Source organism: Maniola jurtina, chromosome Z, assembly GCF_905333055.1.
Source record: "Maniola jurtina chromosome Z, ilManJurt1.1, whole genome shotgun sequence".
NCBI classification, from domain to species: domain Eukaryota; kingdom Metazoa; phylum Arthropoda; class Insecta; order Lepidoptera; family Nymphalidae; genus Maniola; species Maniola jurtina.
In genome coordinates, this window is record NC_060058.1 from 16,925,162 (window position 1) to 16,950,086 (window position 24,925).

Genomic DNA, 24,925 nt, shown 5'->3' on the forward strand with positions numbered 1-24,925 from the left:
TTAGGACTTCAAGAAACACAGATAGTTGTTACGTTTGATAAATCTGCCAAGGACATCTTATCCTGAAAATATCAGCATTCTAGCGACAGAATTTACAGATTTGCTTTTCTCATAAGAGGCGTAGAGGGGGGAAATTTCCAATTTCTTAACTTTTCTGTAGTTTGTATGCAATTTCTTGTCTACATACCAAATTTCAGTCTTCTAGGACTTTGGGAAGTAACCTAGAATTACAGATTAGAAATTTTGACTGTCAATAAATCTGAAACCATAAAAGCTAGTCAATTGATACTCAGTGCGTTTAATACATCTGCCAAGGACATCTTATCCTGAAAATATCAGCATTCTAGCGACAGAATTTACAGATTTGCTTTTCCCATAAGAGGCGTAGAGGGGGGAAATTTCCAATTTCTTAATTTTCCTGTAGTTTGTATGCAATTTCTAGTCTAAATTCCAAATTTCAGTCTTCTAGGACTTCGGGAAGTACCCTAGAATTACAGACTAGAAGTTTTGACTGTCAATAAATCTGAAACTATAAAAGCTAGACAATTGATACTCAATGCGTTTAATAAATCTGCCAAGGACATCTTATCCTGAAAATATCAGCATTCTAGCGACAGAATTTACAGATTTGCTTTTCCCATAAGAGGCGTAGAGGGGGGAAATTTCCAATTTCTTAATTTTCCTGTAGTTTGTATGCAATTTCTAGTCTAAATTCCAAATTTCAGTCTTCTAGGACTTCGGGAAGTACCCTAGAATTACAGACTAGAAGTTTTGACTGTCAATAAATCTGAAACTATAAAAGCTAGACAATTGATAGGTACTCAATGCGTTTAATAAATCTGCCAAGGACATCTTATCCTGAAAATATCAGCATTCTAGCGACAGAATTTACAGATTTGCTTTTCCCATAAGAGGCGTAGAGGGGGGACATTTCCAATTTCTTAATTTTCCTGTAGTTTGTATGCAATTTCTAGTCTAAATATCAAATTTCAGTCTTCTAGGACTTCGGGAAGTACCTTAGAGGTTTTGATGATCATCAGTGAGGGACGAAATCGGCGTATTTTAGGTATCAATAAATCTGTAACCATAAAAGCTAGATATTCGATACTTAGTATATTTGCTAAATTTGCTGAGGACACCTTATACTGAAAATTTCAGCTTTCTAGCGTCATCCAGACCGAAGTTATGACAGGTCGAAAATACGGCGAAACACTTCGAGAAAAAGGTACGTAGCGCCCCGGCCGCCATTTGGCTCGTCTTGGCGGGGGCACTACCGTGCCCCCTGATGACTTCACCAGTACAATCCACGCGGACGAAGTCGCGGGCATCCTCTAGTAGCTTATATCTTGGAAACTAGAATTTAACTAATAATAAACACTATTTTGGAAAAAAGAAAAATGGCGGACTATTAGGTAGGCCAAAATCTTCGAAACTCTTTACAGTAAGTTCCTAATCCATACCATATTATAAATGCAAAAGTGTGTCTGTCAATCATTGAACAGATTTTAATGAAATTTAGTACAGACTTAGGATACATTCCGGGAAAGGACATAGGCTACTTTTTACCCCGGAAAAACAAACAGTTCCCGCGGAATAGCACTCTATCTTTCACACATTTGTCGTTCAGTAACGCCAAAACAGAGCTACGGATTGACGGCATTAAGTGATATAGGCTACTTTTCTTTCCAAAAAAATAAACAAACAGTTCCCGCAGGATAGCATGCTTTATCACATGATAAAAAAACTTAAGCTTTGCACCAAAAAATATTGTAGCAAACCTCAATTATTATTAAAACCTTGAGTCACGCGAGCGAAGCCGCGGGTAATAGATAGTTATAATTAATTAGTATAAACTAAAAATAAGTTTAGACATCAACCAACAGACGTTCTCTTGTAAAAGCTTATTTGAATAAAAATATATGCTATTCTACTCCATCCCGTTCCATTCCACCCCATTCCATCCCATCCCATCCCATCGTACCCCATCCCATCCCATCTCACTCCTTCTAAACTATTATATTCTGTGTGTTTGATCGCAGGCTTCTGCTTTATCCGGTGCGAGGTCGCCATTCCAACACCTTGGAACCCCAACATTTATCGATTCTTTTAAGTGTGTATATTATTCAAGACGCAAATGGCATAGTTTTTTTTCTTCAACAATAATTAATCAATTTTTTAAAACGTTTTTCCTGCTCCATTTTTTTGAATGAATAAATGAATGAATGAATATACACCACATATTTTCTATTTAGTTAAGAACTAAATAGAAAAAGAATTTATATTTTGATATACGTACTGTCACTGAATTTTTATTATTAATTTGGAACTATGCTGCTGCTTAAATTTATGTTTCTGTCACTAAATCTCCGCAGTCTGTCTGTGCGTCTGTCTGTTACAGTTCCATAGTCACCGCATTAATTATTCCAGAAAACTCCTACAGTTATAATATTAATAATGGACAGAGGTGACGACCCTCAGTAAAGAGACAGAAAGAAAAGAGAACATTAGTAATAATGTTTAAAACAATATGGCTGAACGTGCATTGCGGTTTTCTTAATAATATGCCTAACCTGTTAAAAAATATTTTAATAGGTTAGGAATTATAACAAAACCGCAGCACGTTCAGCCTTGGGGTTAATAATATTTTTGTTTGTCAGTTGCACTAATTAATTAAAGTTCTTTTATTACCATTAGCATTAAAATTAAATTTCAGAATTCTCCCGTATAAAAGTAATTTACATTTTTTATTGTTATAAAATTTACAGCCTTACCTAGTCATCACAGTTCACAACAGTTAGGGTGATTACACACTCCATCCGATTATAATCCGTGAAAATACGTTGCGAAGTAGTCATGTGTGGTACTTGACGCATTAGTTCCGACTTCCATCATCCGAGTTTTGTCAAGATGGACGTTGCCTAGATACATAATTATTTATTTGAAAATCATGTTTTGGAAATCTCAGATACTTTGGATCGTAGGCGCGGAATAGTCCAAGAAAATCGGTTCAGCCGTTTGAAAGTTGTCAGCTCTTTTCTAGTTACTGTAACCTTCACTTGTCGGGGGTGTTATAAATTTTTAATTTACACTTGTTAAAGATGTTGACTGTTACCTATTCTTATTTGGCGGCCATTTTAAGAGTGGATGTAATATTTGCGTTACTTACATCTGAAAAAAAATATCAAGTTGTGCCGGTTGCGCCTAAAGAAGTTTTACTTCAAAAAAAACTTCTTTATATTAATATACTTGATTTGCTTGCAGTTCACAATAAAAAGAAGATCGGGTATTTTGTATGGATTAAATGTGTGTACCCTGTATCTAGGAGGTTTCAAGGTAGCCATTGTTATGTGGATTTATGGAGTTCAGAGGTTTGCGACGGATATACAGTTCTGCCTTGGCTTCAAGCCTACAAGGTTCTGGATGTTTCTTTGGGCGATGCTACCGGTTTTCATTTTAGTAAGTAATTTTTATGACTTTTTAAAATATATCAAGACAAGTAGCGACAACTTTGAGGATTGGAGACGACTACTGCTGGACATTAAAGGTCTCTTGTAGGGTTTTTTTTTATTAAGAATATAATATTAGCCATGTTAATCATGTCTAATACTCCCCTTTCCCCTTCAATTAAGCGTAAAGCTTGTGCCAGGAGTGGGTACGACAATAATACAACGGGTGGGATTTGAACCGCCGAACTTTCGGAATTCAGTTCATTTGATCACGTAGAGTACTCAACTCTAAGCATAGCTATCCATCAGTATTGAGGAATTTCGGACGCGATAGTGACATAATTGATCACAAAACTAATGATAAACTTATTACCTAAAGTCTAAACCTTAGTTTTTAAACCTTGTTCTCTAGTAAGTAGATACTATGACCTAGGTATTGATTAGATTAATTGAGGTCACATACGACGACTTAAGTGTGTATTCCAAGCAATTAAATATCTCTTGCTTTAACGGTGAAAGCAAATATCGTGAAGAAATCGCATGCCTGAGAGTTCTCCGTAATGTTCTCAAACATTTGTGAAGTCTACCAATCCATTCTATACCTAAAAGAGACCTGTGCTCAGTAGTGGCTCTGCAATCCCTAATGCATTAGAAATAATGATGTTGGCAGCTAGCGGATATACACAGATCATTATAGTTTTTGGAACGTGTCTACAAAATTTCATTAAGTTTGATAGATGAAATGATAATGATAATAGATAATTAAAATGAAAATCAAACTACATTTTGTTTAAGCGCACTGCGAATAAAACACTAACACTGTAAAATATAATCCGGGATCAAACAAAAACTGATATCGCCTATTGAAATAAATATTCGATGCAAAAATGAATTATTGAATTTAATAGAACAGGTTTAAAGTCAAGTGCGAGTAGGGTTCCGTAGTGATGCGTTTCACCACACAATGCGTTTTCGGTGCGTTGCGGCGCTGCCCCTGTGGAGAGACCACACTCAGGAGCGAAAGCACGGCGATGAGACACCGCCAACTTACTTACTCCGGGCAATAAACTGTAAATACTATCTACTGAACTTAGAATTTCTCTACAGAAAAAGTTAACCATTTTGTCCTGACCGGGCACCAAGCCCTAAATCTCGTCATCCGCATTCGAACATGCTTATTAATTGACCAGGGAGACAAATACTTTTTGTAAGATTTGTAAATCCATATAATTTCGATCGATGAACTGACGGCCGCAGCGTGGACGCAGCGCTGCAGTAGCGCATTTTTATTTATATGGATTCACAAAGCAGCGCTGCAGGCGCGCTGCCTCCACGCGGCAGCTTTACGACAAAGAAAGCGCCCCAAAAGCCAAACAAATTGTTAGCAATGCAAATTCTGTAACGTTTAACATTTTCACTAGAGTGTCTCCACTTCGTTATTTTCAATTATTTTCAAAAACGAGCTCCATGAAAATGAAACCGTTGAATAAGTAGTTTTCAGAATAGCTTTGGAATATAACAATCCTTTTGTACCAGATATTTTTTATTCGTACGAAGCCATTTCAAATATTGTCATATTGTTGAGTAAGTAGGCACTACAAAATTATCTCGTGCTCGAACTTGTACGGAAAAATAAATATGTTTTGCATTTTCTCATGCCAATCGATGCACAACAATCTTGAACTTTGTAAAGAGAGGAATAGTCTAGCATTTTGTTACGATAAAAACAGTAACTATCTATTATCCTGAAATAAACTTGTTATTACAAATGCATATCACTATTATATACAATCACTTAATATTAGGGGTTAAAGTATGAAATTGCCGATTTGTACTGAAAAATAAAAATTAGTTTTTTTTTTTTTAAATTTAACATATTTATTTAATCAAAATAATTACCATTATTATCTATACATTGCTGCCATCTAATAGGAAGCTCATTTATGCCTTTGCGATAGAACTCTGGTGATCTAGATTCGACAAACTGAGTGAAAGCATTTTGCACTGCCTCCTGAGAAGAAAACTTTTTATCACGCAGAAAATTGTCCAAATCACGAAAAAAATGGTAGTCCGTTAGAGCAAGGTCTGCCGAATACGGAGGGTGACGAATGGTTTCTAATTGCAGTTCCTGAAGAGTTAAAACGGTTTCTCGTGCTGTATGAAGTCTCGCGTTATCATGGAGCAATAATGGTGAAGATCGATTCATAAGTCGGGGCTGTTTCACTGCTAGTTTCGCTATCATTGTTCGGTGTTCAGCGCAGTAGACATCTGCCGTTATTGCTTGACCAGATCGGAGAAAGCTATAGTGAATAACACCACGCTGAGACCACCAAACAGTTACCATTACCTTTTTATTGGTAAGCTTTGCTTTAGGACACTGTTGCGGCGTTTGACCTGGGGTCAGCCATTGCATTTTCCGTTTACGATTATCGTAAAGAATCCATTTTTCATCACATGTCACAATTCGATCCAATATTCCTTCATTTCTGTATCGATTCAACATGGCAACGCAAGTTTCAACACGCGTTTCTTTCTGCAGATTAGTCAAATCATGAGGCACCCATTTTTCATATTTTTTTATTTTATTGATTTGACGCAAATGAGTCAATATTGTTGGTAAGGTAACGTTAAACCATGCCGCTAATTCCTGGGTAGTTTGCTTCCACCATCTCTTTCAAATCATTGTTATTCACCTGTGTGGGCGGTCTTCCACGTGGTTCGTTCTTCAAATCTAAGTTTCCATCACGAAAGCGTTTAAACCAAAATCGCATAGTGCGTTCATTAGCAGTCCCCTCTCCAAACGCAACATTAATATTGCGAGCTGTTTCTGCCGCGTTAGTTCCGCGTCGGAACTCGTATTCAAAAATCACACGAATTTTCGATGTATCTATCTTTATTGTCTAAGCTGAATAAAAAAAACAACTGAAAGTTGATAATCGAATGTTGCACATCTTTTAAAAAAAGAACTACATAGGTGCCGTATGAAAAAAGTTTCACTCAAAAATCTAAAACCATGAAGGTTCTATGTCAATTCGAAGTACCTATAACGGTAATAACGGTGGGGCGCCAGCCAGGTAACCTCCCAGTGTGCCTGGATGCTGCTGGTCCCTTTTGGATGCGTCCGAGGGGAAGAGCAGTGTTCGGGCCGGTGCGCCCCGGTAACATGGCTAATAATTTCTCTTCGGAGATATTGTTGGCTATGGCTAATGACCTGGCAGGGGGGGAGGTTTCTCCGCGTGTCCCTCTGACTAGCAGAGGGCACAGTGGATGAAGCGGAGGATGGGACGCGGGCGACGTGCGCGTCCCAAGGTCGGGGGACGCACTTCGTTGGTGCGTCCCGGAGGTGCGTCGATGGGGACCGAGCAGGTCCCCGGTGGAGGGTCTGCCTCGGCAGACGTCGCTGGCTGGGTCGCGGTTGTTTGCTTCGGCCGTTCCCGTGACCCAGTCGCCAGGCGACGCGCAGTAGCGCCGCTGGGGTTTAGTGGGTATTCCGGTCGCCTCTCGGCCGGCGAGTCCCACATACCCTCCCTCCGGGGGGGGATGCGTAAATGCATTCCCCAGCGTAAAAAAAAAAAAAAAAAAAAAAAAAGTACCTATAACGGTAAAACGGCAATTTCATACTTTAACCGCTATTATAATGCTATTTTTAACCCCCGACCCAAAAAGAGGGGTGTTATAAGTTTGACGTGTGTATCTGTGTATCTGTGTATCTGTGTATCTGTGTATCTGTGTATCTGTCTGTGGCATCGTAGCGCCTAAACGAATGAACCGATTTTAATTTAGTTTTTTTTGTTTGAAAGGTGGCTTGATCGAGAGTGTTCTTAGCTATAATCTAAAAAAATTGGTTCAGCCGTTTAAGAGTTATCAGCTCTTTTCTAGTTTTCTTGTAGAAAAGAAGGTTAGATAACCGTTAGGTTCATAATATTATGTCAATAGACAAATGTCAAGCTGTCAAGATGGACGTTGCCTAAATACATAATTATTTATTTGAAAATTATGTTTTGGAAAACTCAAATACTTTGGATCGTCGGGGGTGTTATAAATTTTTAATTTACACTTGTGGAATATTATATTGATAAGCATATTAGCACTGCAATAATCATAAATTATATTACTGAAAGCTCTTAATGAAATCAATGCTCTTAATTATATCAATCAGAACCGTTTGTTTGAACGTTTCTGATTTTATCCATCGGCAATTGAAATATGATCGGAACGCGTTATTCCAACGCATTGAACTTAAAATATAATTACAAGCCTTCAAAATATTCAATTCCTAAAATGTTGAATTTGCAAAATGTTGAATTTTGAAATTGCAAAATGTTGAATCCCAAAATGTTGAATTCGCAAAATGTTAAATATTAAAACAAAGAAAGGAATCAATGACCTACCATCAAAGCTGTCAGTTTTAGAGCATTTTTGTGACGAGAGCTATATCAATAGTTAAGTTTGTCCCTGAATCCGGTTTATCTTTTCGTTAGAGATTTATTTACACATCTACAACTTTGTACGGAACCCTCGGTGCGCGAGTCCAACTCGCACTTGGCTGTTTTTTTCTGTTAATTACGTTTAAGCATATGTGAATTAAAAGATTACTTTTAAGATTCAACATTTTGGGAATCAACATTTTGGGAATTGAAATTCAACATTTTGCGAATCCAACATTTTGGGAATTCAACATTTTGAACCTGAAGGATTACAAGCTACGAAACGCATCGTTTATTTTCACTCTTTTCAATCATTTTGTCATTTTGTTTTACATCAAGTTTAGATTTGTGTTAACAGTAACCGGCTGTCTCCTTATACTTATTTAATAATATGTGTTGCGCATGCAGTCATCGATGTTTCTTATTACTAAATGTAGAAAATTAATATCAACAACTTCAATTTATTATAAACCAATTCAATTTATTATTCAACTACTATTATATCCAATTTATTATTACAATTCAATTTCAATTTATTATTTCAATTAAACATAAAGTTTGAAAACGATTGCAATATATTTAGATTTACGACTTCTTGTCATCAAAGGATTAAAAAAAATGAGAACAAAAATATGTCTCAAAATTTGAGTAATTTGAAATGAGGACACTGCACTAGCGCAAATTTTCGGCCTGCAATTGAAGCACTTATTTCATATCTTGTACAGATACTCATATCACTGAGTTCGACGAAGGCCGAAGCGAGGGTGCCTGACTTCTACTGTATTTTTGAAACTCGTGTATCAAAGACATGGAGTTTAAATTTACATAGCTGTATACATCCTTTTGGGAATGACTTCAGAGTTTTTTTTTTCTCTCTCGTCTGGCTTTACAAAGATTAGCCAATGTCAAGTTTGTAGTTATTTGTAACAAGTTAGTCAAATTATATACAATTATGGACCCCGTCTGTGCCGGCGCTCGCCGACATACGCACGGCACCCCCTTAGAGCGCTTTCCAGTCAGTTTTAACAAAAAAAAACACTCCAATAAGGCAGAGCACGCCCGCCAGCCAACACCAACACAGACAAAGTCCGGCTTCAGAGTTCTAATAATAGAATATTCTAGGTGATAGGATGCCTTGTCCTATCTTTGACTATTGGTATCAGTTTACACAAACATAATGTTCTGTAAACACAATAACCAACAATACGTCAACAGTGAAACAAATGTTATTATTTCTAGATGATGCCCTCAACAATCTTCAATTTTCTGGGATAAAAAGTAGCTTATGTCACTCTCCAGGACGTTAATTATTCCATACGTACGAAAATCACGTCAATTTGTTAATACATTGCAGAGTGATGGAAAGACAAAACTACAAACAAATTTTACATCTTTGAAATTTTGCATTCCTAAGCAGCTTTCGCATTTTTCACGAAAGTCCAAGAATCTTTCATCTCTTATTAAATTTAAATCTGTGAAAGACATTGTTATAACATTTGAAAGTGAATGAATAATTGAATATGATAGCGGGAAGGTGTTGAGTTCTGCAGCTGTGTACTTCAACAGCCTGTCTGATGATAATGATAGAAAACTCTGGTGGTGGAGCTACGAGGCACAGTGTAGCGAGATGCTACGTGGGTGCAGGCAGCGTAAGTAGTCGCAATCTTTAGTAGGTCTGTACGTCTTTATGCACATTTGAATGAACTTTTCAATGTCAGATGTATCATCATTATTTAAAGCCCGTTACATTCCTAAGGCCTAATGTTTCTCCATTTGTACGCCACTTAGGTGCATGTGATCTTGGATGGCTGCATCCATTGATATTGGAGTCAAGGGATGCATCCGACTCATTACCGTTTCCTTCGCGATGTCTTTGTATCGTGATAGGTAGTCAGTTGACATTTCACACGAGTCTCCTGTCTATCGACGTGAAATCGACTTAAATCGATCCGATAAAGCTTAGTATCTAATAGTTTCTATTCTGTGGAGTTAACTGGACTGATTTTTCACGGCTGCTCTGAGACGGTGAAATGAGATGATGTGATTTTACGCTGACTCAAATGCCTCAACTTGTCGTCTGCTTAGAGCAAACGTCTTTGTTTAGTGTCTTCTGCATCGCTGGACAAAGGTCCACCGCTGGACAAAGGTCTCTGATAGGTTTTGCACGCTATACAATGCGGGTTTGAAAAATACTTAATCACTAAAACTACAAGATAAGGCAAATGGTTATTGGCCTTGGATTGTCTTAAGGTAGTATAATATTAATCCTAAGTTTTGGCTAGCGTTCTGGTTACACTTTGAGTATTATTTTTCTATAGTTCGATGTTGTAATCTTTCCTGCTATTCTGTATTTCATTAAAACAGCGCAAAGCGAAAGATTGGCTGACAAATTGGTATCTGTTCATCACGTCTGATTTGGAACCATTACAGGGATCGATCAGCCACCCACTAGAGCAAGTTCAAGGTGAAGTCCACTTTACCCCATACAACTTATTACATGCAAGCAACTCTCCGCTCCATTAAAACCTTGACCGATTACCAACTACTGTTACCAATTATTGAGTAGATGGTATAGTATTAATTAATTAATTATTACTAGTGAACCTAATGGACTAATGAAGTGAGCCAGCGCGAGCCAGACCTTCGTTATTTTATACAAGCGCAGAACTCTGCGTATTGTTCCCAATGTAGGGAGGAACGATCAGCGACTATGAAGTTTGGTTCATGGTGACTTTGGGAGATAACAGACAATATAGGTGTAAAATATCTACCACAAAATATTAAGTCATTTTTTTATATTTTCTTCATAAATCAAGAAATTACGTCATGCATTGCCACACACGTTATCGTGGTATCCCCCTGCCAGAACAGTGGGCAGAGAAACTTTCAGTTTTTATAAAATAACAAAGGTCTGGCACTCGCTGGCTCTCTCTATGTAACTATACACTTTGTTGTTCGCCAAAGGATTAAGTAGGTAGGTACCTCAGCTCGAACAATGTCCAATAATTAAAAGTTACAGTTATGAATTTTTATTTTCTATACTTATCTTTATTAACCCCCGACCCAAAAAGAGGGGTGTTATAAGTTTGTCGTATGTATCTGTGTATCTGTCTGTGCCATCGTAGCTCCTAAACTAATGAACCGATTTTAATTTAGTATGTTTTGTTTGAAAGGTGGCTTGATCGAGAGTGTTCTTAGCTATAAACCAAGAAAATCGGTTCAGCCGTTTGAAAGTTATAAGCTCTTTTCTAGTTACTGTAACCTTCAACACTTGTTTAAATTGGTATATATTATTACTACCTGATGCATGCAAGTTCATTGGATTTAGTTTTTTAAGAGTCCTGGGGGTACTCTTTGATGATCTGGAATGAAAAGTAGCCTATATTTCATTCTCCAGGTCTTTAACTGTATCCATGCAAAAAATCACGCCGACCCGTTGCTTCATTGCGTTGTAATTGAAGGACAAACTAACAAACGTATAAACCAACACTGCGCAGAATGTGTATCAGCCTTAAAATTTATAGAAGTGCATGTGTATTGTGTAGCTACTATTAATGCTCGTAGTGTTCTGATTCTAGCCTACTTCTTATACGAGACCTGCCTACGCAGGAGGCGACCTTAAAATCACACTGACGGCTGACCTAATTTTTCGAGGTCACGGTCGCAAGTAAAAGTAACGCGTATACTCTCATTCTCGCCTGTGACACTGTGAGGGGGAAAGGGAGCGAGCGCTGACCGCAATACAATATTCAGCTTTCCCGTGTGAAGCTTACACCCGTAGTTTCCAGGAATTCTGAATGTTTACTGTTCCGATTTCCCAGAAACCACGAATATGCTTTACGCTCTCACAAAATCAAGTTCACTTTACAGTACCTACTTTGCAAACTACGAGTATACGATCTACTAGCTATCGGTATAGCGATCGTTTCTAGCCAACAAAAGATAAACAAATAAGGATACATTTGTACTGAAGTAGAGATGTATTCGCTTAGATCTTTGAGAGAGGACGTGATAAGATTTTTCCGCATCTCTCAATAATCCTGATTGATCTATTCTTGCATGTCTCGTATTCAACGCCAACGCATCCTAAGGCCTCATTTAAAACACGAGAGCTTTTTAACGTCCGTTAAAAAAGCGTCCAAATAGAACAATTTAAGTATATGTTCACACGTTTTTTTACGTTTGAACAGATAGGTACTTGGGAATACATTTGTTCTTTTTGGACGCTTTTTTAATGGACGTTAAAAAGCTCTCGTGTATATGAGGCCTAATGGTGTTTAAGCATGAGCCACAGCACAGCACGATTTACGGTCACGATACACGACACACGTCACACTGCACGCGACGTGACGTTCATACGTTTTTTGATGAGTGGCGAATGCGTAACCACACGTCACGCGTACGGAACCCCAAAAAGAGACACAATAGAACATAATGCTAAAATAAATAACACAAAACTATAAAATAACGTAAATATAAAACGAAGTGTTACAATATTATAGACTAAAGCTCGTAGCTCATTTACACAGCACCGTTCCCACACAACACACGCGTTGCTCCACTCAAATCGAAGTGACCGCTAGTTGGCCATACGCCTCGCTGTCGACGCTGAAGCGACGACTACTAGCACTAAGGCGTCTTCCTAAGCTGCGCACGTTACAACTTGCTCGCGTGGACCGCTCGCTTGAATCGCATGGTTCTATTGCGACCACTGGTACAGAGTACGACTTTAGGCCCATATTTGAATGTTTATATTTTTACCGTGAGTGAGCTGTGTCCTGTAAGTGAGCTACGACCTTAATGTATATAAATGCGCGGAAGCGTGGAAATTAACGAAAGTTTGTTGTTTATTTCTATCATACATTTAACATCACTTCCCATATCATAAATGCAAAAGTACGTTTGTTTGTTGGTTCAAATCCTTTAATCGAGTTGCAACGGAGCAATGGATGAACATGATTTTTGTATGGGTTTATTTAAAGGCCTGGCGAATGACATAGGCTATTTTTTAACCCCTGACCCAAAAAGACGGGTGTTATAAGTTTGACGTGTGTATCTGTGTATCTATGTATCTGTGTATCTGTATCTCTGTGTATCTGCCTGTGGCATCGTAGTGCCTAAACGAATGAACCGATTGTAATTTAGTTTTTTTTTGTTTGAAAGGTGGCTTAATCGAGAGTGTTTTTAGCTATAATTTAATTATTGATATTGTTTTTATTCATTTTAATAATGTAAAAAAGAACATTAAATATAAAAAGTTTAAAAAGCGTCAAATAAAAATTAAAATTAAAATTTTAAAAACCCCCGACACAAAGTTCCCAAAAACTATTCTTTCTACAACAGATGACTTTCGTAGTTTATGTTACCTTTAGCGGTCCCCTGGCGCAACGAGCGCTTGGATAAAAACTTTACTATTTATACTATTCTTAAAGGGCCCATATTATATACTTACCTATTATTTTTTACTTTTTAGAGGGTTTTGTGTCGGAGGTTTTTATATTTTTAATTCAATTTTTATCATTACGAAAATTCAATGAGTTCCTTCGGGATGTTTAAAAACTTATTTCCACGCGGACAAAGTCGCGAGCATCAGATAGTTTCACTATTATACATTTTACAGTGGGCTTTAAATGCATCTTTTACACAAATGTGCAGAGCTTAATATTAACAGGGCTCTCTCCGTCACTCGTTTCATACAATCGTAGTACAATCGTAGTTCCAATTTCATTTGAATATTAAGCAACCAAAGTCCATGAAATTTTGGAGACATATTCTAGAAACTAATATCTGTGTCTGTGGTGTTTTAGATTTTTCTAAAAATATGTAGTTTTAAAATTACAGGGGCTCAAATATTTGTATGAAAATTTTTAAGACCGCGTAACTTTGAAACCGAATATTTTAACAGAAATCTGGAATACCACAGACATAGATATTAGATTTTTAGAATATGTCTGCAAAATTTCATGGACTTTGGTTGCTTAATATTCAAATGAAAATAGGAAATACGATTGTATGGAACGAGTGACGGAGAGAGCCCTCTTAATAAGCTTTTACACGTGGATGGTGTAGGGTCATATTAAATAAGGATAGTATTGTTAAATATTTTGAGTTAGGTTTTCAATACATGCACTAAGTTGTACTCGTAACTTGGATTACGTTAATTTTGCAGGAATATCGCTTCATATAACGAATTATGTTATATGAAGCTGTACAAATACCCACTGGTAGTTCGGTACAATTAGTGTATACTTATTATAACACCCCAAAAAGAGGGTATTATAAGTTTGACGTGTGTATCTGTGTATCTGTGTTTCAGTCTGTGGCATCGTAGCTCTTAAACTAGTGAACCGATTTTAATTTAGTTTTTTTTGTTTGAAAGCTAAAAAACACCCTCGATCAAGCCGATCGAGGGTGTTCTTTAGCTATAATCCAAGAAAATTGGTTCAGCCGTTTGAAAGTTATCAGCTCTTTTCTAGCTGCCTTCACAGGTCGGGGGTGTTATAAATTTTTAATTTACACCAGTCAAACTGCACTGCAACCACGCAACAATGGCAAAGAAGTCGTTAGGTCATATTGTGTGACCCGTGTGTGTGTGAGTGTAGGTATTGGACTCAATAGCTGAAAGCATCTCAGATCAGCTAAAAAAAGTTTATGATAAAATATGATAAAAAAGGGGGTGTAATAGGGGGTCGGAAAGTAGTAATTAGAAATCAAGTCATCAAAGTTGTTATAAAGTCTATGATTTTGAAGTTAGAAACGTTAAATAATAAGAACCTCTATAAATTATTTTAGAAAAGTATTTCTTGTGCGTGGTAAAATAGGCGATGAAAGTTTATATGGGATTTTTGTAATTGTTATATTAATATGAAATTTGAGATCTGTTTTTGAAGCTGATTGATTTCCGCCATTACTATGCTGACAGCAACAGTGAGCGACATGTGAGCGAACTCGGAACTAAATACAGACTGTAACCAGAACGCTAACAAAAACTTAGCATATTGTAATACTACCTATCCTGTATCAATAACCATTTGCCTCATCTTGTAGTTTTAGTGATTTGGTATTTTTCAATCCCGCATTGTATAGAGTGCAAAACTTGGGTTGCCCCCCGAAAAATGCCCCACCTACGACATGGCATGGACTTCGAGTTACCTATTTACAGAACGTTCGTTGACCTGTTGCGTCAGTCAGATGTTTTATTTGCAATTTATTGTAAACTTTTCAAAATAGCGTCCGTAATGTTTTTTCGTCGGGTTTTCTATGGTATCTGATCACTTATCAGTAATCATCAGTACTATCACCTGTCTTCATTTTTGCTAGCGTTCTGGTTATATTCTGTATATTATGTATATCCTGTAGGTATTAGTGATGAAATATATTCTGTCAACATAGTACAACAAAGATAGACAGACAATTAGACACAAAGTGCCAAGGTGTGGCGTATCCACAGGGGTGGCTCTCCGCCATCAATGGGCATCTCAAATCGGCACAAAAATAGCTGTCATTTTGTATGACAGACTTCTTCCAGCGTAGTTGTATATTCAGGTGTTGTCAAGAAACAAGCTGCATTTGACGCTTTGGAGGCTTACCTTTAGCATCGGAAAATTGCTGACCTGGATCGGTATATCAGGTAGCGATTGAAGTCGTCAGGTCGAACCAGGAGTTTGTAATATAAACTGATTAATGGAAGCTTGTGGAAACTTCGTTATGGAAAACAAAATAAAACAACCAAAATTAGAAGGATTATCTAAACTAAAGCCAAACGTTTTTGTACTTTATTCTATTCAAACTGTTATTTATAAGAAACTAGCCGATGCCCGCGACTTCGCCCGTGTGAATTTAGGTTTTTTGAAATCCCGTGGGAACTCTTTGATTTTCCGGGATAAAAGTAGCCTATGTGCTAATCCAGGATATTATCTATCTACATTCCAAATTTCAGCCAAATCCGTCCAGTAGTTTTTGCACACACACACACACACACACACACACACACACACAAACTTTCTCCTTTATAATATTAGTAAGAAATTATGACCACAATACAAAAAAAACCTGTTTCATGACAATCTAAAAAGAATAAGATAAAAAAATGGTAACAAACCAATGTTCAAAGTCACCGATAACGAGGATTAATCGCTAGGTAGAGATGGCTTCACATGCTTCTCGTAGAGTGGAGTGGGTCGGTATGTTTTATGTTCATAACATGATGCAGTCAAGAGTAACTAGGTCAACCAGGTCACTACTACTGTGGATTTAACAAATACATGCTCAGCCCCAAGCTTCAAGGCACGGATGCATGCAAGCATAGCTGTGAGGCTGCGAAAATGCTTTTAGACATAATTTTAGCCCTGCGCTAATGTAAACGTAGTCTTTACCTAGCTAGGGAAACACATAGTGCACCTGGAGGAGGCGAGACACATCCCGCCCAACAAACTGCTGCCGTTTTAAGCACTTGGCAGCAACAACTGTAGATGATGGCGATCACAATGCAAGATAGATGGAGAGTATTTTGTGTTTGTGTTAGGAGTTAGGACTGTAATGCACACTGATAACACTTTTAGATTTATTGTTTTTAAAATGTTTAATAATAATCAAACTATGCGTGTAGCCGGTTGCACCGCAATGATGAGTCAGGCGCGGCGGCGCGCAGCGAGGCTCCGCTCCCCGCACCGTGCACCGTGCCGCGGCGCACGCCCTTGTCTAGTGCAGTAGTGCAGGTGCACTTAGTACTAGACATCCTGTCCGCGCGAGTTGAGGATTGGAAGGGGGCAAATGTTGTTGAAGACCCGCGTGATGAGTCCCTTCTTAGTCTTGCTGTCTGCCACGCGAACCACTCCGTACTTGCACCTTCTCCACTCTTCCAAGCTGCCATAAGAGTGGTGGTTGAGATTTGTCCTCGATGAGCACCATGCTGCCCAATAGATGATGTCTATAACATCCCGGCAAGCTGAGATAAGGACCGATGTGCAGATGTGAGAGCAATGAAGATTTATGGAGTTTGTTTAAAACGCTAATGTAACAACCCTAGAAACAGTTGATTGCGGAAAACTTATGTGTACTCGAACAACCGTATGAACGTTTTCAAGAAGTAGAAACAACGAAAGAATCTGTGACACTAACTATTTGGTCTACAAACCTACCATAATAATTCTCATGTTATATCACTCAAACACTGTATAATGACAACGGTGAACATGGGTCAAGGGCTGTGTGCAGCCGCCAGTCCCGAGAAGAGAAGAGAGAAGAACCAAGGCAGCATAATCCCTGTTGGGTGGGAGAGGAAATAAGTGAACAGTCTGAATATCAAAAGTGGTCATACAGGGTCTGCTTGAGCTCAGTGCGCTGCCAATTCCGAGAAGAGAAGAAGAAGAACCGAGGCAGCATAAGCTCTGAGAGGTTGTGAGAGGAAATAAGAGAACGCTTCTCATAGCGCGAAATAGTGCGTCATGCAGCAAATGTGTTTCTACCATTATCCAGTCGAAAGTACCTACGTACCAGGTCAGCATAGGCTCTGAGAGGTTGAGAGACTAAATTAGAGCAGGAAACAGTTTTGTTCCCGTTGAATGAACCTTTCAAACAAAATTATTCGCTAGAGTTCTATAGTGTATTTGCTCTTAAAACTCTTTTGCAGAAAAATGCATTTAAAGTTTAAGCGTTTAAAGTAGTGTACTTTAAGTAATAATGCCGTAAACTATTTATTTACTCAATTATTTTATAATTATTTAAATACTTTCTTTTTATATTAGCGCCATTTTTTATGTTTAGTAAAACAAAACAAAAAAAACCCTTATACTTGCCCTTATGCTTAGTTTCATAATATAATACTCGTATGTCTGTCCGTCTGTTCGTACGTCACACAACGCCGCCGCCGGCGCCCTAGGCGAACAAAATCACTACCCATATTATACATGCATAAGTGTGTTTGTTTGTTGGTTTATTGATTTGTTGGTTTGTCCTTCAATCACACTGCTACGGAACACTGGATCGACGTGATTTTTTGCATTGATATAGGTGATTGTTAATGATCCAAACAGTGACATAGACTAGTTTTTTCCCGAAAAATCAAAGAGTTCCCACACGATTTCAAACAACTAAATCCACGCGGATGAAGTCACGGGTATCAGCTAGAAAAACATAAAAGTGCATCGAGAGTCAATTCAAACATGAATTTGTATTCCTTGGCATTTTAATTAAAAACTATGTTTTTCAATAATAATGGTCAAAGGTGGTGCCATATGTATGGTATAATATGGATTGGTGGGGTTCGCTCACTGCGTTAGCAAGTCACACCACTGGTATCACAACTCACAACTATATCACTCAGAAACTATGAAAGCTATTAAGTTTTAATTGCCGTAAATTAAGTTTTTGCCAGTAAAATGGTAAACGGCCCAACCCATTGGGCCAGATAAATCATATTCCAAATCAATTATAAGAACGCTACGAGAATCCATAAATGGAAGATTCTTGCAAACTCATTGTAATGCTATTTGCATTTCCCGAGAAGGGATATGAATATTTATTTCAATTTCCCTTGCAGTGTAAAAGCCTCCGCAGACTGCAGGCTTTGCGTTGATTAATTAGTTGTGAACAGTGGTTAAGATATCCACCTCCTATTGGGAAGGTCGTGGGTTCGATCCTAGGCACGCATCTCTAATTATACTTTCGCTGCTTTCTAAGAAATTACGTAGATATCATTTGCTTTATTGCGAGAAAACCTGCACGCATGACTCTTCTCATTTCAACCTACCTACGTTTTATTACGATGTGGATTGTGGGGGGCCGCTGAGTGTAGGGTTGGGATGTAGAGATAACGATGAGACGGCAATTCGACATAACCGAAAAGAGATCAGACGTTAGTGTCAGTAGACCCAGTAGATGACAGTCTTAGAAATGATGCTCAAGAAATGCAAAAAATGAGGGCCGAAAAATGTGTTTGTTTCAAAATGCTCAAATTTTCAGTTTATTTTAGAGTATTTTTTTTGTTCTCATTTGAAAAATTCGAATATTTTTTTATTATGGATCACCAGAGGTCTTAATTATAAATATTTTGCAATCCTAATTAAACTTTAAGCTCAGGTACCAAGTTTTATAATAAACTGAAGTTTTTTAAAAAAAAATTAGAATTTCGATCTAAGAACGATAGATGTTTATATGTCTGCAGGGCACTTGAGCTATGCCATTTTATTTGTGAGCCCTCGTCTACACCTACAATGCAATATAATATATTATATAAGTCAGTTTTGTCAGTACGTCGATTCAAGATCAAGCCACGAGTTTCCACACCCTCGCTGATAATATTGAAGAGTTTCACGAGCACTCGTGGCCGTGAACATCCGATATTATGAGTGCACTCATATGCGCAAACAGTCGCACCCGTGCTGGACTAAGAGCCAGCAAGGGCCAGACGTTCGTTATTTTAAACGCTGAAAGTTTCTCTGCGTATTGTACCCAACACAGGGAGGAACGATCAGCGACTATGAAGTTTGGACCATGGTAGCTTTGGGAAATATCAAGTAACAAAGGTGTAAACAATCTTACGTCAAAGTATAAAGTGTAATTTGTTTATACATATTTTCTTCGGAACAGTATTAGAAATCACGAAGACGCGCCTCGCAGGCGATACAGTTCAGCACAGCGCAGTTTTTGTGAACAGTGTGTTATCACACAAGAGCGTATACAACATAGGTGCGTGCGGCACAGATACCTAAGTACCTGTGCAGACCTGCGTCGCACATTCCCTGTGCAGTGCTGCGTGGCCTGCGTCTCGGTATACACTTAGCCTTAGAGTCGTGAGCCCCTGCCAGACAGTCTTAAACTTTACAATTTATCACAGCTTTCAGCTTTTATAAAATAGCGAAGGTCTGGCCCTCGCGGGCTCTCTCTCTATGTCGGCTAGTTTGCGGTTACGGCTTGAAAATAAATTGAGTGGACTTTCATAAGTTCGTTCAATTTTATATTTGGTGAAACAATAATTCTTCTTTTAAAAAAAGGTGTGTTAGCCTAGTGGTCAAGACATCTGCCTCCTACTCGGGAGATTGGGGGGTTCGATCTCGGGCACGCACCTCTAATTTTTCGGAGCTGTTTGCGTTTTTAGGGTTCCGTACCTCAAAAGAAAAAATGGAACCCTTATAGGATCACTTTGTTGTCTGTCTGTCTGTCTGTCTGTCAAGAAACCTATAGGGTACTTCCCGTTGTCCTAGAATCATGAAATTATATAATAATAGTATGTAATAATAAATATAAAGTGTGAAATATTTATGTTTTCAGGTGGTGTTAATTTACAAAGCTATCGAGATAGCGCATATAGAGGACCCCAGGAGCCAGATCACAGCTTTAGTGTGGACGCTCATTACACTGTTCATTGTGGTCATTTTTAACGCAAAAATTATTGCTAAATATATTTTGAAAAATGTTAGTATACTTACGACCTTCTTAGAGTTCCGTACCTCAAAGGGCAAAATGGAACCCTTATAGGATCACTTTGTTGTCTGTCTGTCTGTCTGTCTGTCCGTTCGTCCGTGTCGTGTCTGTCAAGAAAACCTATAGGGTATTTCCCGTCGACCTAGAATCATGAAATTTGGCAGGTAGGTAGGCCTTATAGCGCATTAAAGGAATAAATCCGAAAACCGTTTTGTGGTTACATTATTAAAAAAAAAAATTAAAATATGTTTCAATTTTCAAAGTAAGATAACTACCAAGTGGGGTATATGAAAGGGCTTAACCTGTATATATTCCAATACAGATTTTTATTTATTTTTATGCATATTAGTGTTTGATTTATCATGCTTAGTGTTGGAAAAATGACCCGAGTACGGAACCCTCGGTGCGGGAGTCTGACTCGCACTTAACCGGTTTTTTTGGAGCTACGTGCGTTATAACAATTAAATAATTATCATGTTTTGCTCTGTATCATAAACCTGTATAATTCAGTGCCTGCATTTTGAAGACCTCCCTGGTGTAGTGGTAAGCGCTGTTGTCTTATTAGTGTAAGGTCCCGGGTTCTATTCCCGGCAGGAGTGTATAATTTCTGAATTTCTGGTCTGGTGGGAGGCTTTGGCTAGTTACCACCCCACGTGCAAATCCGTGCTACCAAGCGATTTAGCGTTCCTGTACGATGAAGGAAGAAAGAAAAAAGAAACCTACCCTTTTTCAAAAAAGGAATCCCCGCACATTTAGTTTTACTTTAACCGGGTTACCTACCAAACTATTTTTTCAGAATTTAGCTGGAGTATTCAAGAGTGATCCCAAATATGGTCCTCCAGAGTTGGATGATCGTAAAAACAGAAGAAACTTCAATGAATTGTATCACAGCAGGCAATGTAAACACGAATGTCTGATTTTAGACGTAAGTACCACAAAGAATAAGTTTTGACTTTTTACAATTTTTATGAAAGTGTTTTACCTACCCCTTCAAGGAAATTTCTAAATACATTTTAAATACATATTAAAAATTGCGGATTATATTTTAACTTTCCTGGGTGCCTGATGCACTCCGACTGTTGTGCCAGATCCTTTTTCCATGCACAAGCAAACTGTGGAATCAACTACCTTCTGCGGCGCTCCCATTAGATTACAACATGGGGTTATTCAAGGGGCGGACCAACAAATTCCTGAAAGGTCGGCAACGCATTATCAGTTCCTCTGGTACTGCAAAATATTTTCATGGTCGGCGGTAATCATTTAACATCAGGTGACCCGTCTGTTCATTTGGTCGAAATTTAAAAAAAAACTAGTAAAAACGTAAGGCAAGTGCCGTGCCATTTTTGAAGCTAGCTCGTTGATGTCGTCGACATCTACGAACTTGCACATAAAGCTTAAACACCGCGCCAGTATAAGAGTTGCTATTATTGACCGCAGTGAGGTCTCCGAGTCTAATTGAGTGAAATTGCACTTCTGTCCGTCTGTCTGTCACAGCCTTATAACTTCTGAATTACTGAACGTTATTCCTTCAAATTTAAACACAATATGTAAACTGATGGCTTTCAGCCGAATATAGCATACGAACAAATATAAAAAGCTTTATTTTTGGGGAGCTCCCATACGAAATGGGGGGACTTAAGGTGGACATTGAATTCGATGCTATAATATGTCAAAAACGGCTTTAATTTATTAGAAACTAAAACTTGTGAATAATTCCAGTTTTATCCTGTTCTTGAACAACAAATACTAAAATCAGATAAATAATATTATAAAGAAATGAAATAATATCATTTTAATGGCATTTTTATGTATTGCTAACGTAACTGCTCAATAAATAGTAGTGAAGTGAACTTCTTGCGTTATTGCTCTCAGCATTTTGACAGGCGAACGTCTTCGACGAACATTCTCCAATTTAATCTCTAGCTCTTTTTGCGTCTAATGTTAAAAGTTAACTATTACAATATAGTAAATTATATATACATATATTATATACATACATATAATTTCGATTGATGAAATGACGGGCGGCCGTCGCGCGGCTACAGCGCTGCATCCGCGCTGCCTTCGCCCGGCACTTTGCGGCAAGTTTGAAGGTTACCTATAAAGTATTCTGTGATAACTAACACAGAATACTAAGCATTCAAGTAGAATAGATTCAACCAGGCGGTACGACAATTCGTTTACATAGCTAAGTTAAACGACCTGTGAAATGTGTGACATCAAAGTAGGTCAAAGCATTACATAGCTACTCGTATTTATATAAAGCTATTTTCTGGACGTTGCTTTTGTACAATATTATTTTCTACCTGTTAGTAATAACTACACTAGTATATTTCATTACAAGTGTGGAAAGGCTGTCATTGCAAAGAGTTCCGACAAATGTCTACCCGAGCCGAGGCGTAGCCGAAGGCGAGGGTTGACAGTCGGAACAAGTTGCAATGACGGTTCCGCACGTGTACTGAACGAGTATTTTTAATACAGTTGCGAAAAAATTAAGCAATTTATTAAAATAATATTATATTAATTTAAAACAACTTTATTGTTAATAGATAGAAAAAAAAACTAGGGTCGAAATTACTCATTTTGTGCAACAAACAACTAAACTCGCAAAGAAAATTTCTGAAAAATGGCGCCAACCGTAGAATATAAGCAGAGTTATAGTATAAGCAAACTCAATCAAATCATTAAATCTGATATTGAAACAAATTAGTAGCTTCTTTTTAGAAATATACGTATTTGCATGAATCATAAAAACTTCTATGAATGTTTTTAGTAAAAACTTCATGGTTGGTTTTTCTTTTTAATAGACATTATTTTGACAGTTGGGAAAAAGAACGCACGAGTGCGGGAAAGGTAAAAAAAAGCTCAAGTATGTAATAGCCCACGTCCCGAACGCTATACGTCCCTGCAATACGCCACTTTTTGAGCGACTGTATTAAAAATATATATATTATATTATAATATGTAATAATAACTGTACCCGGTATGAGTTGCAACGTGTAAGAGTCCAAAACATCAAATATTATGACTGAAATACTAACAATAATATATTGTTGAGGCGTGATAGCCTAGTGCCTCAGATGTTCCTCTCCTATTCGAGAGATCAGAAGATCGGTGCCGGGCACGCAGCTGTATCTTTTCAGAGTTATATGTGCTTTTTAAGGAATCAAAATGTTAGTTGGTTTAACAGCATGCATGGCTGAGAGTTCTCCGTAATGTTCTCAAAGGCGAGTGAAGTCTGCCAACCCACAGTTGGTCCGCGTGGTGGACTTGGCTAAACACTTCTCATTTTGAGAGGAGACCCGTGCTCAATAGTGGGCCGATGCAGGGTTGATCATGATGTTGATGATGAATGTATTTTTTTATGTTCCAGGAAAAGTACGATTGTAACCACTTGCCTCTAATGTTTAAGGATCATTTGGCATCTGAACCCTCTTCAGCGTCTTCCTTGACCAATATATATGACGCGGGCCCGTCGAAGAAACGAACTTCGAGTGTCATAGATGTATCCATTTTACATATGAATTAAGCTCAATGTACACTTGCAGAATGGAGTCGAACCGAGACTAAACGTTTTTAAAGTTTCTCAAATGTAAATGAAAAAAACTAGCTCCTAAACTCGTAATCTACTCGAGGATACTCGATACTATCTCCGTCTATCTGCCACAGGACTCCATGAAATGCATATATCTAAATTTGTGAAATAAATTTTCATTTCATTTCATTTCAAAAAATATTAAAAAAAAAAAATATATAAAACAGCCAATTTATTGCCCCGAATCTACTGGACCGATGAAGTTGAAATTTGGCAAAAAAATTGTGTGTTTCTGTGAATCAAACGTGGGCGTGTTTGAAATGAATTTTGATCATGGCGGTCACTTTGGAGTGCAAAATAGAAAACTAAATAGTTTTATATAATTAAGTTATTTAAGAATATATATGAAAATTTAATATTCCTACCTTTCCTCCACCCTTTATCTCTGAATTTTCTGATCCCTATGTCTCCCCCGTATTTTATTTTCACTAAAAAATTCAACCTACCTATATAAAAGTTTAAAATAAGTTTTTCGGAGTTTAAATTGTTATAAAAAAGTTGTGCCTCGGCTCTACTCCACTACGTAGGTATGCGTTGGACTTTAGACTAGGTTTTGTTTGTTTCAACTACAATAAACCATTTTTCCAGTGTTTTTGGTTTTATTTTTCCATGATTCCAGATTTAGGTCAAACAAATTTTGTTTTTTTAAATTCACTCCGCCGGTCTCGCGTAACAAATAGGTACTTACGTCTATTCCGTTTTGTTAGACTGGTAGTTTGATTGATCGAACAACCCGAAAAAAATCTGAACTTTTAGGGCGATTATGCACTTCATCCGATCCAAATCCGTGAAAACACATTCCGAAGTGGTTATAGAACTATTTGTATGGTAGCTTACGCACTAAGGTCCGAATTCCATCATCCGAGTTCTCTCCGATATACGTGATAATATCTCGGATTTGCCTCGGATTCAAATCGGACATAATATGACGTAGGTGTCACAGATGTCCGAGTTTTTTATATCCGTATTATCACGGTATGGGATTGGATGACTGCGTTACCGCTCTTAGACTGCTCAGGCTATACTTATCGGAA

At 37.8% G+C, this 24,925-nt stretch overlaps 1 protein-coding gene across 5 annotated transcripts in view; it reads left to right on the forward strand.

The window, feature by feature from the left end:
• Nucleotides 1–24,481, forward strand: part of LOC123880327 (sodium-dependent serotonin transporter-like) — a 65,262-nt gene extending 40,781 nt beyond the window's left edge. For all 5 annotated transcript variants that reach the window (XM_045928387.1, XM_045928386.1, XM_045928389.1 and 2 more), the window contains 4 exons: nt 3,262–3,456; nt 20,144–20,287; nt 21,093–21,221; nt 23,670–24,481. In XM_045928387.1, coding sequence (XP_045784343.1) covers nt 3,262–3,456; nt 20,144–20,287; nt 21,093–21,221; nt 23,670–23,825 — 624 coding nt within the window. In that variant the 3' untranslated portion in view covers nt 23,826–24,481. The remainder of the gene's footprint in view (nt 1–3,261; nt 3,457–20,143; nt 20,288–21,092; nt 21,222–23,669) is intronic.
• Nucleotides 24,482–24,925: the final 444 nt, after the last annotated feature.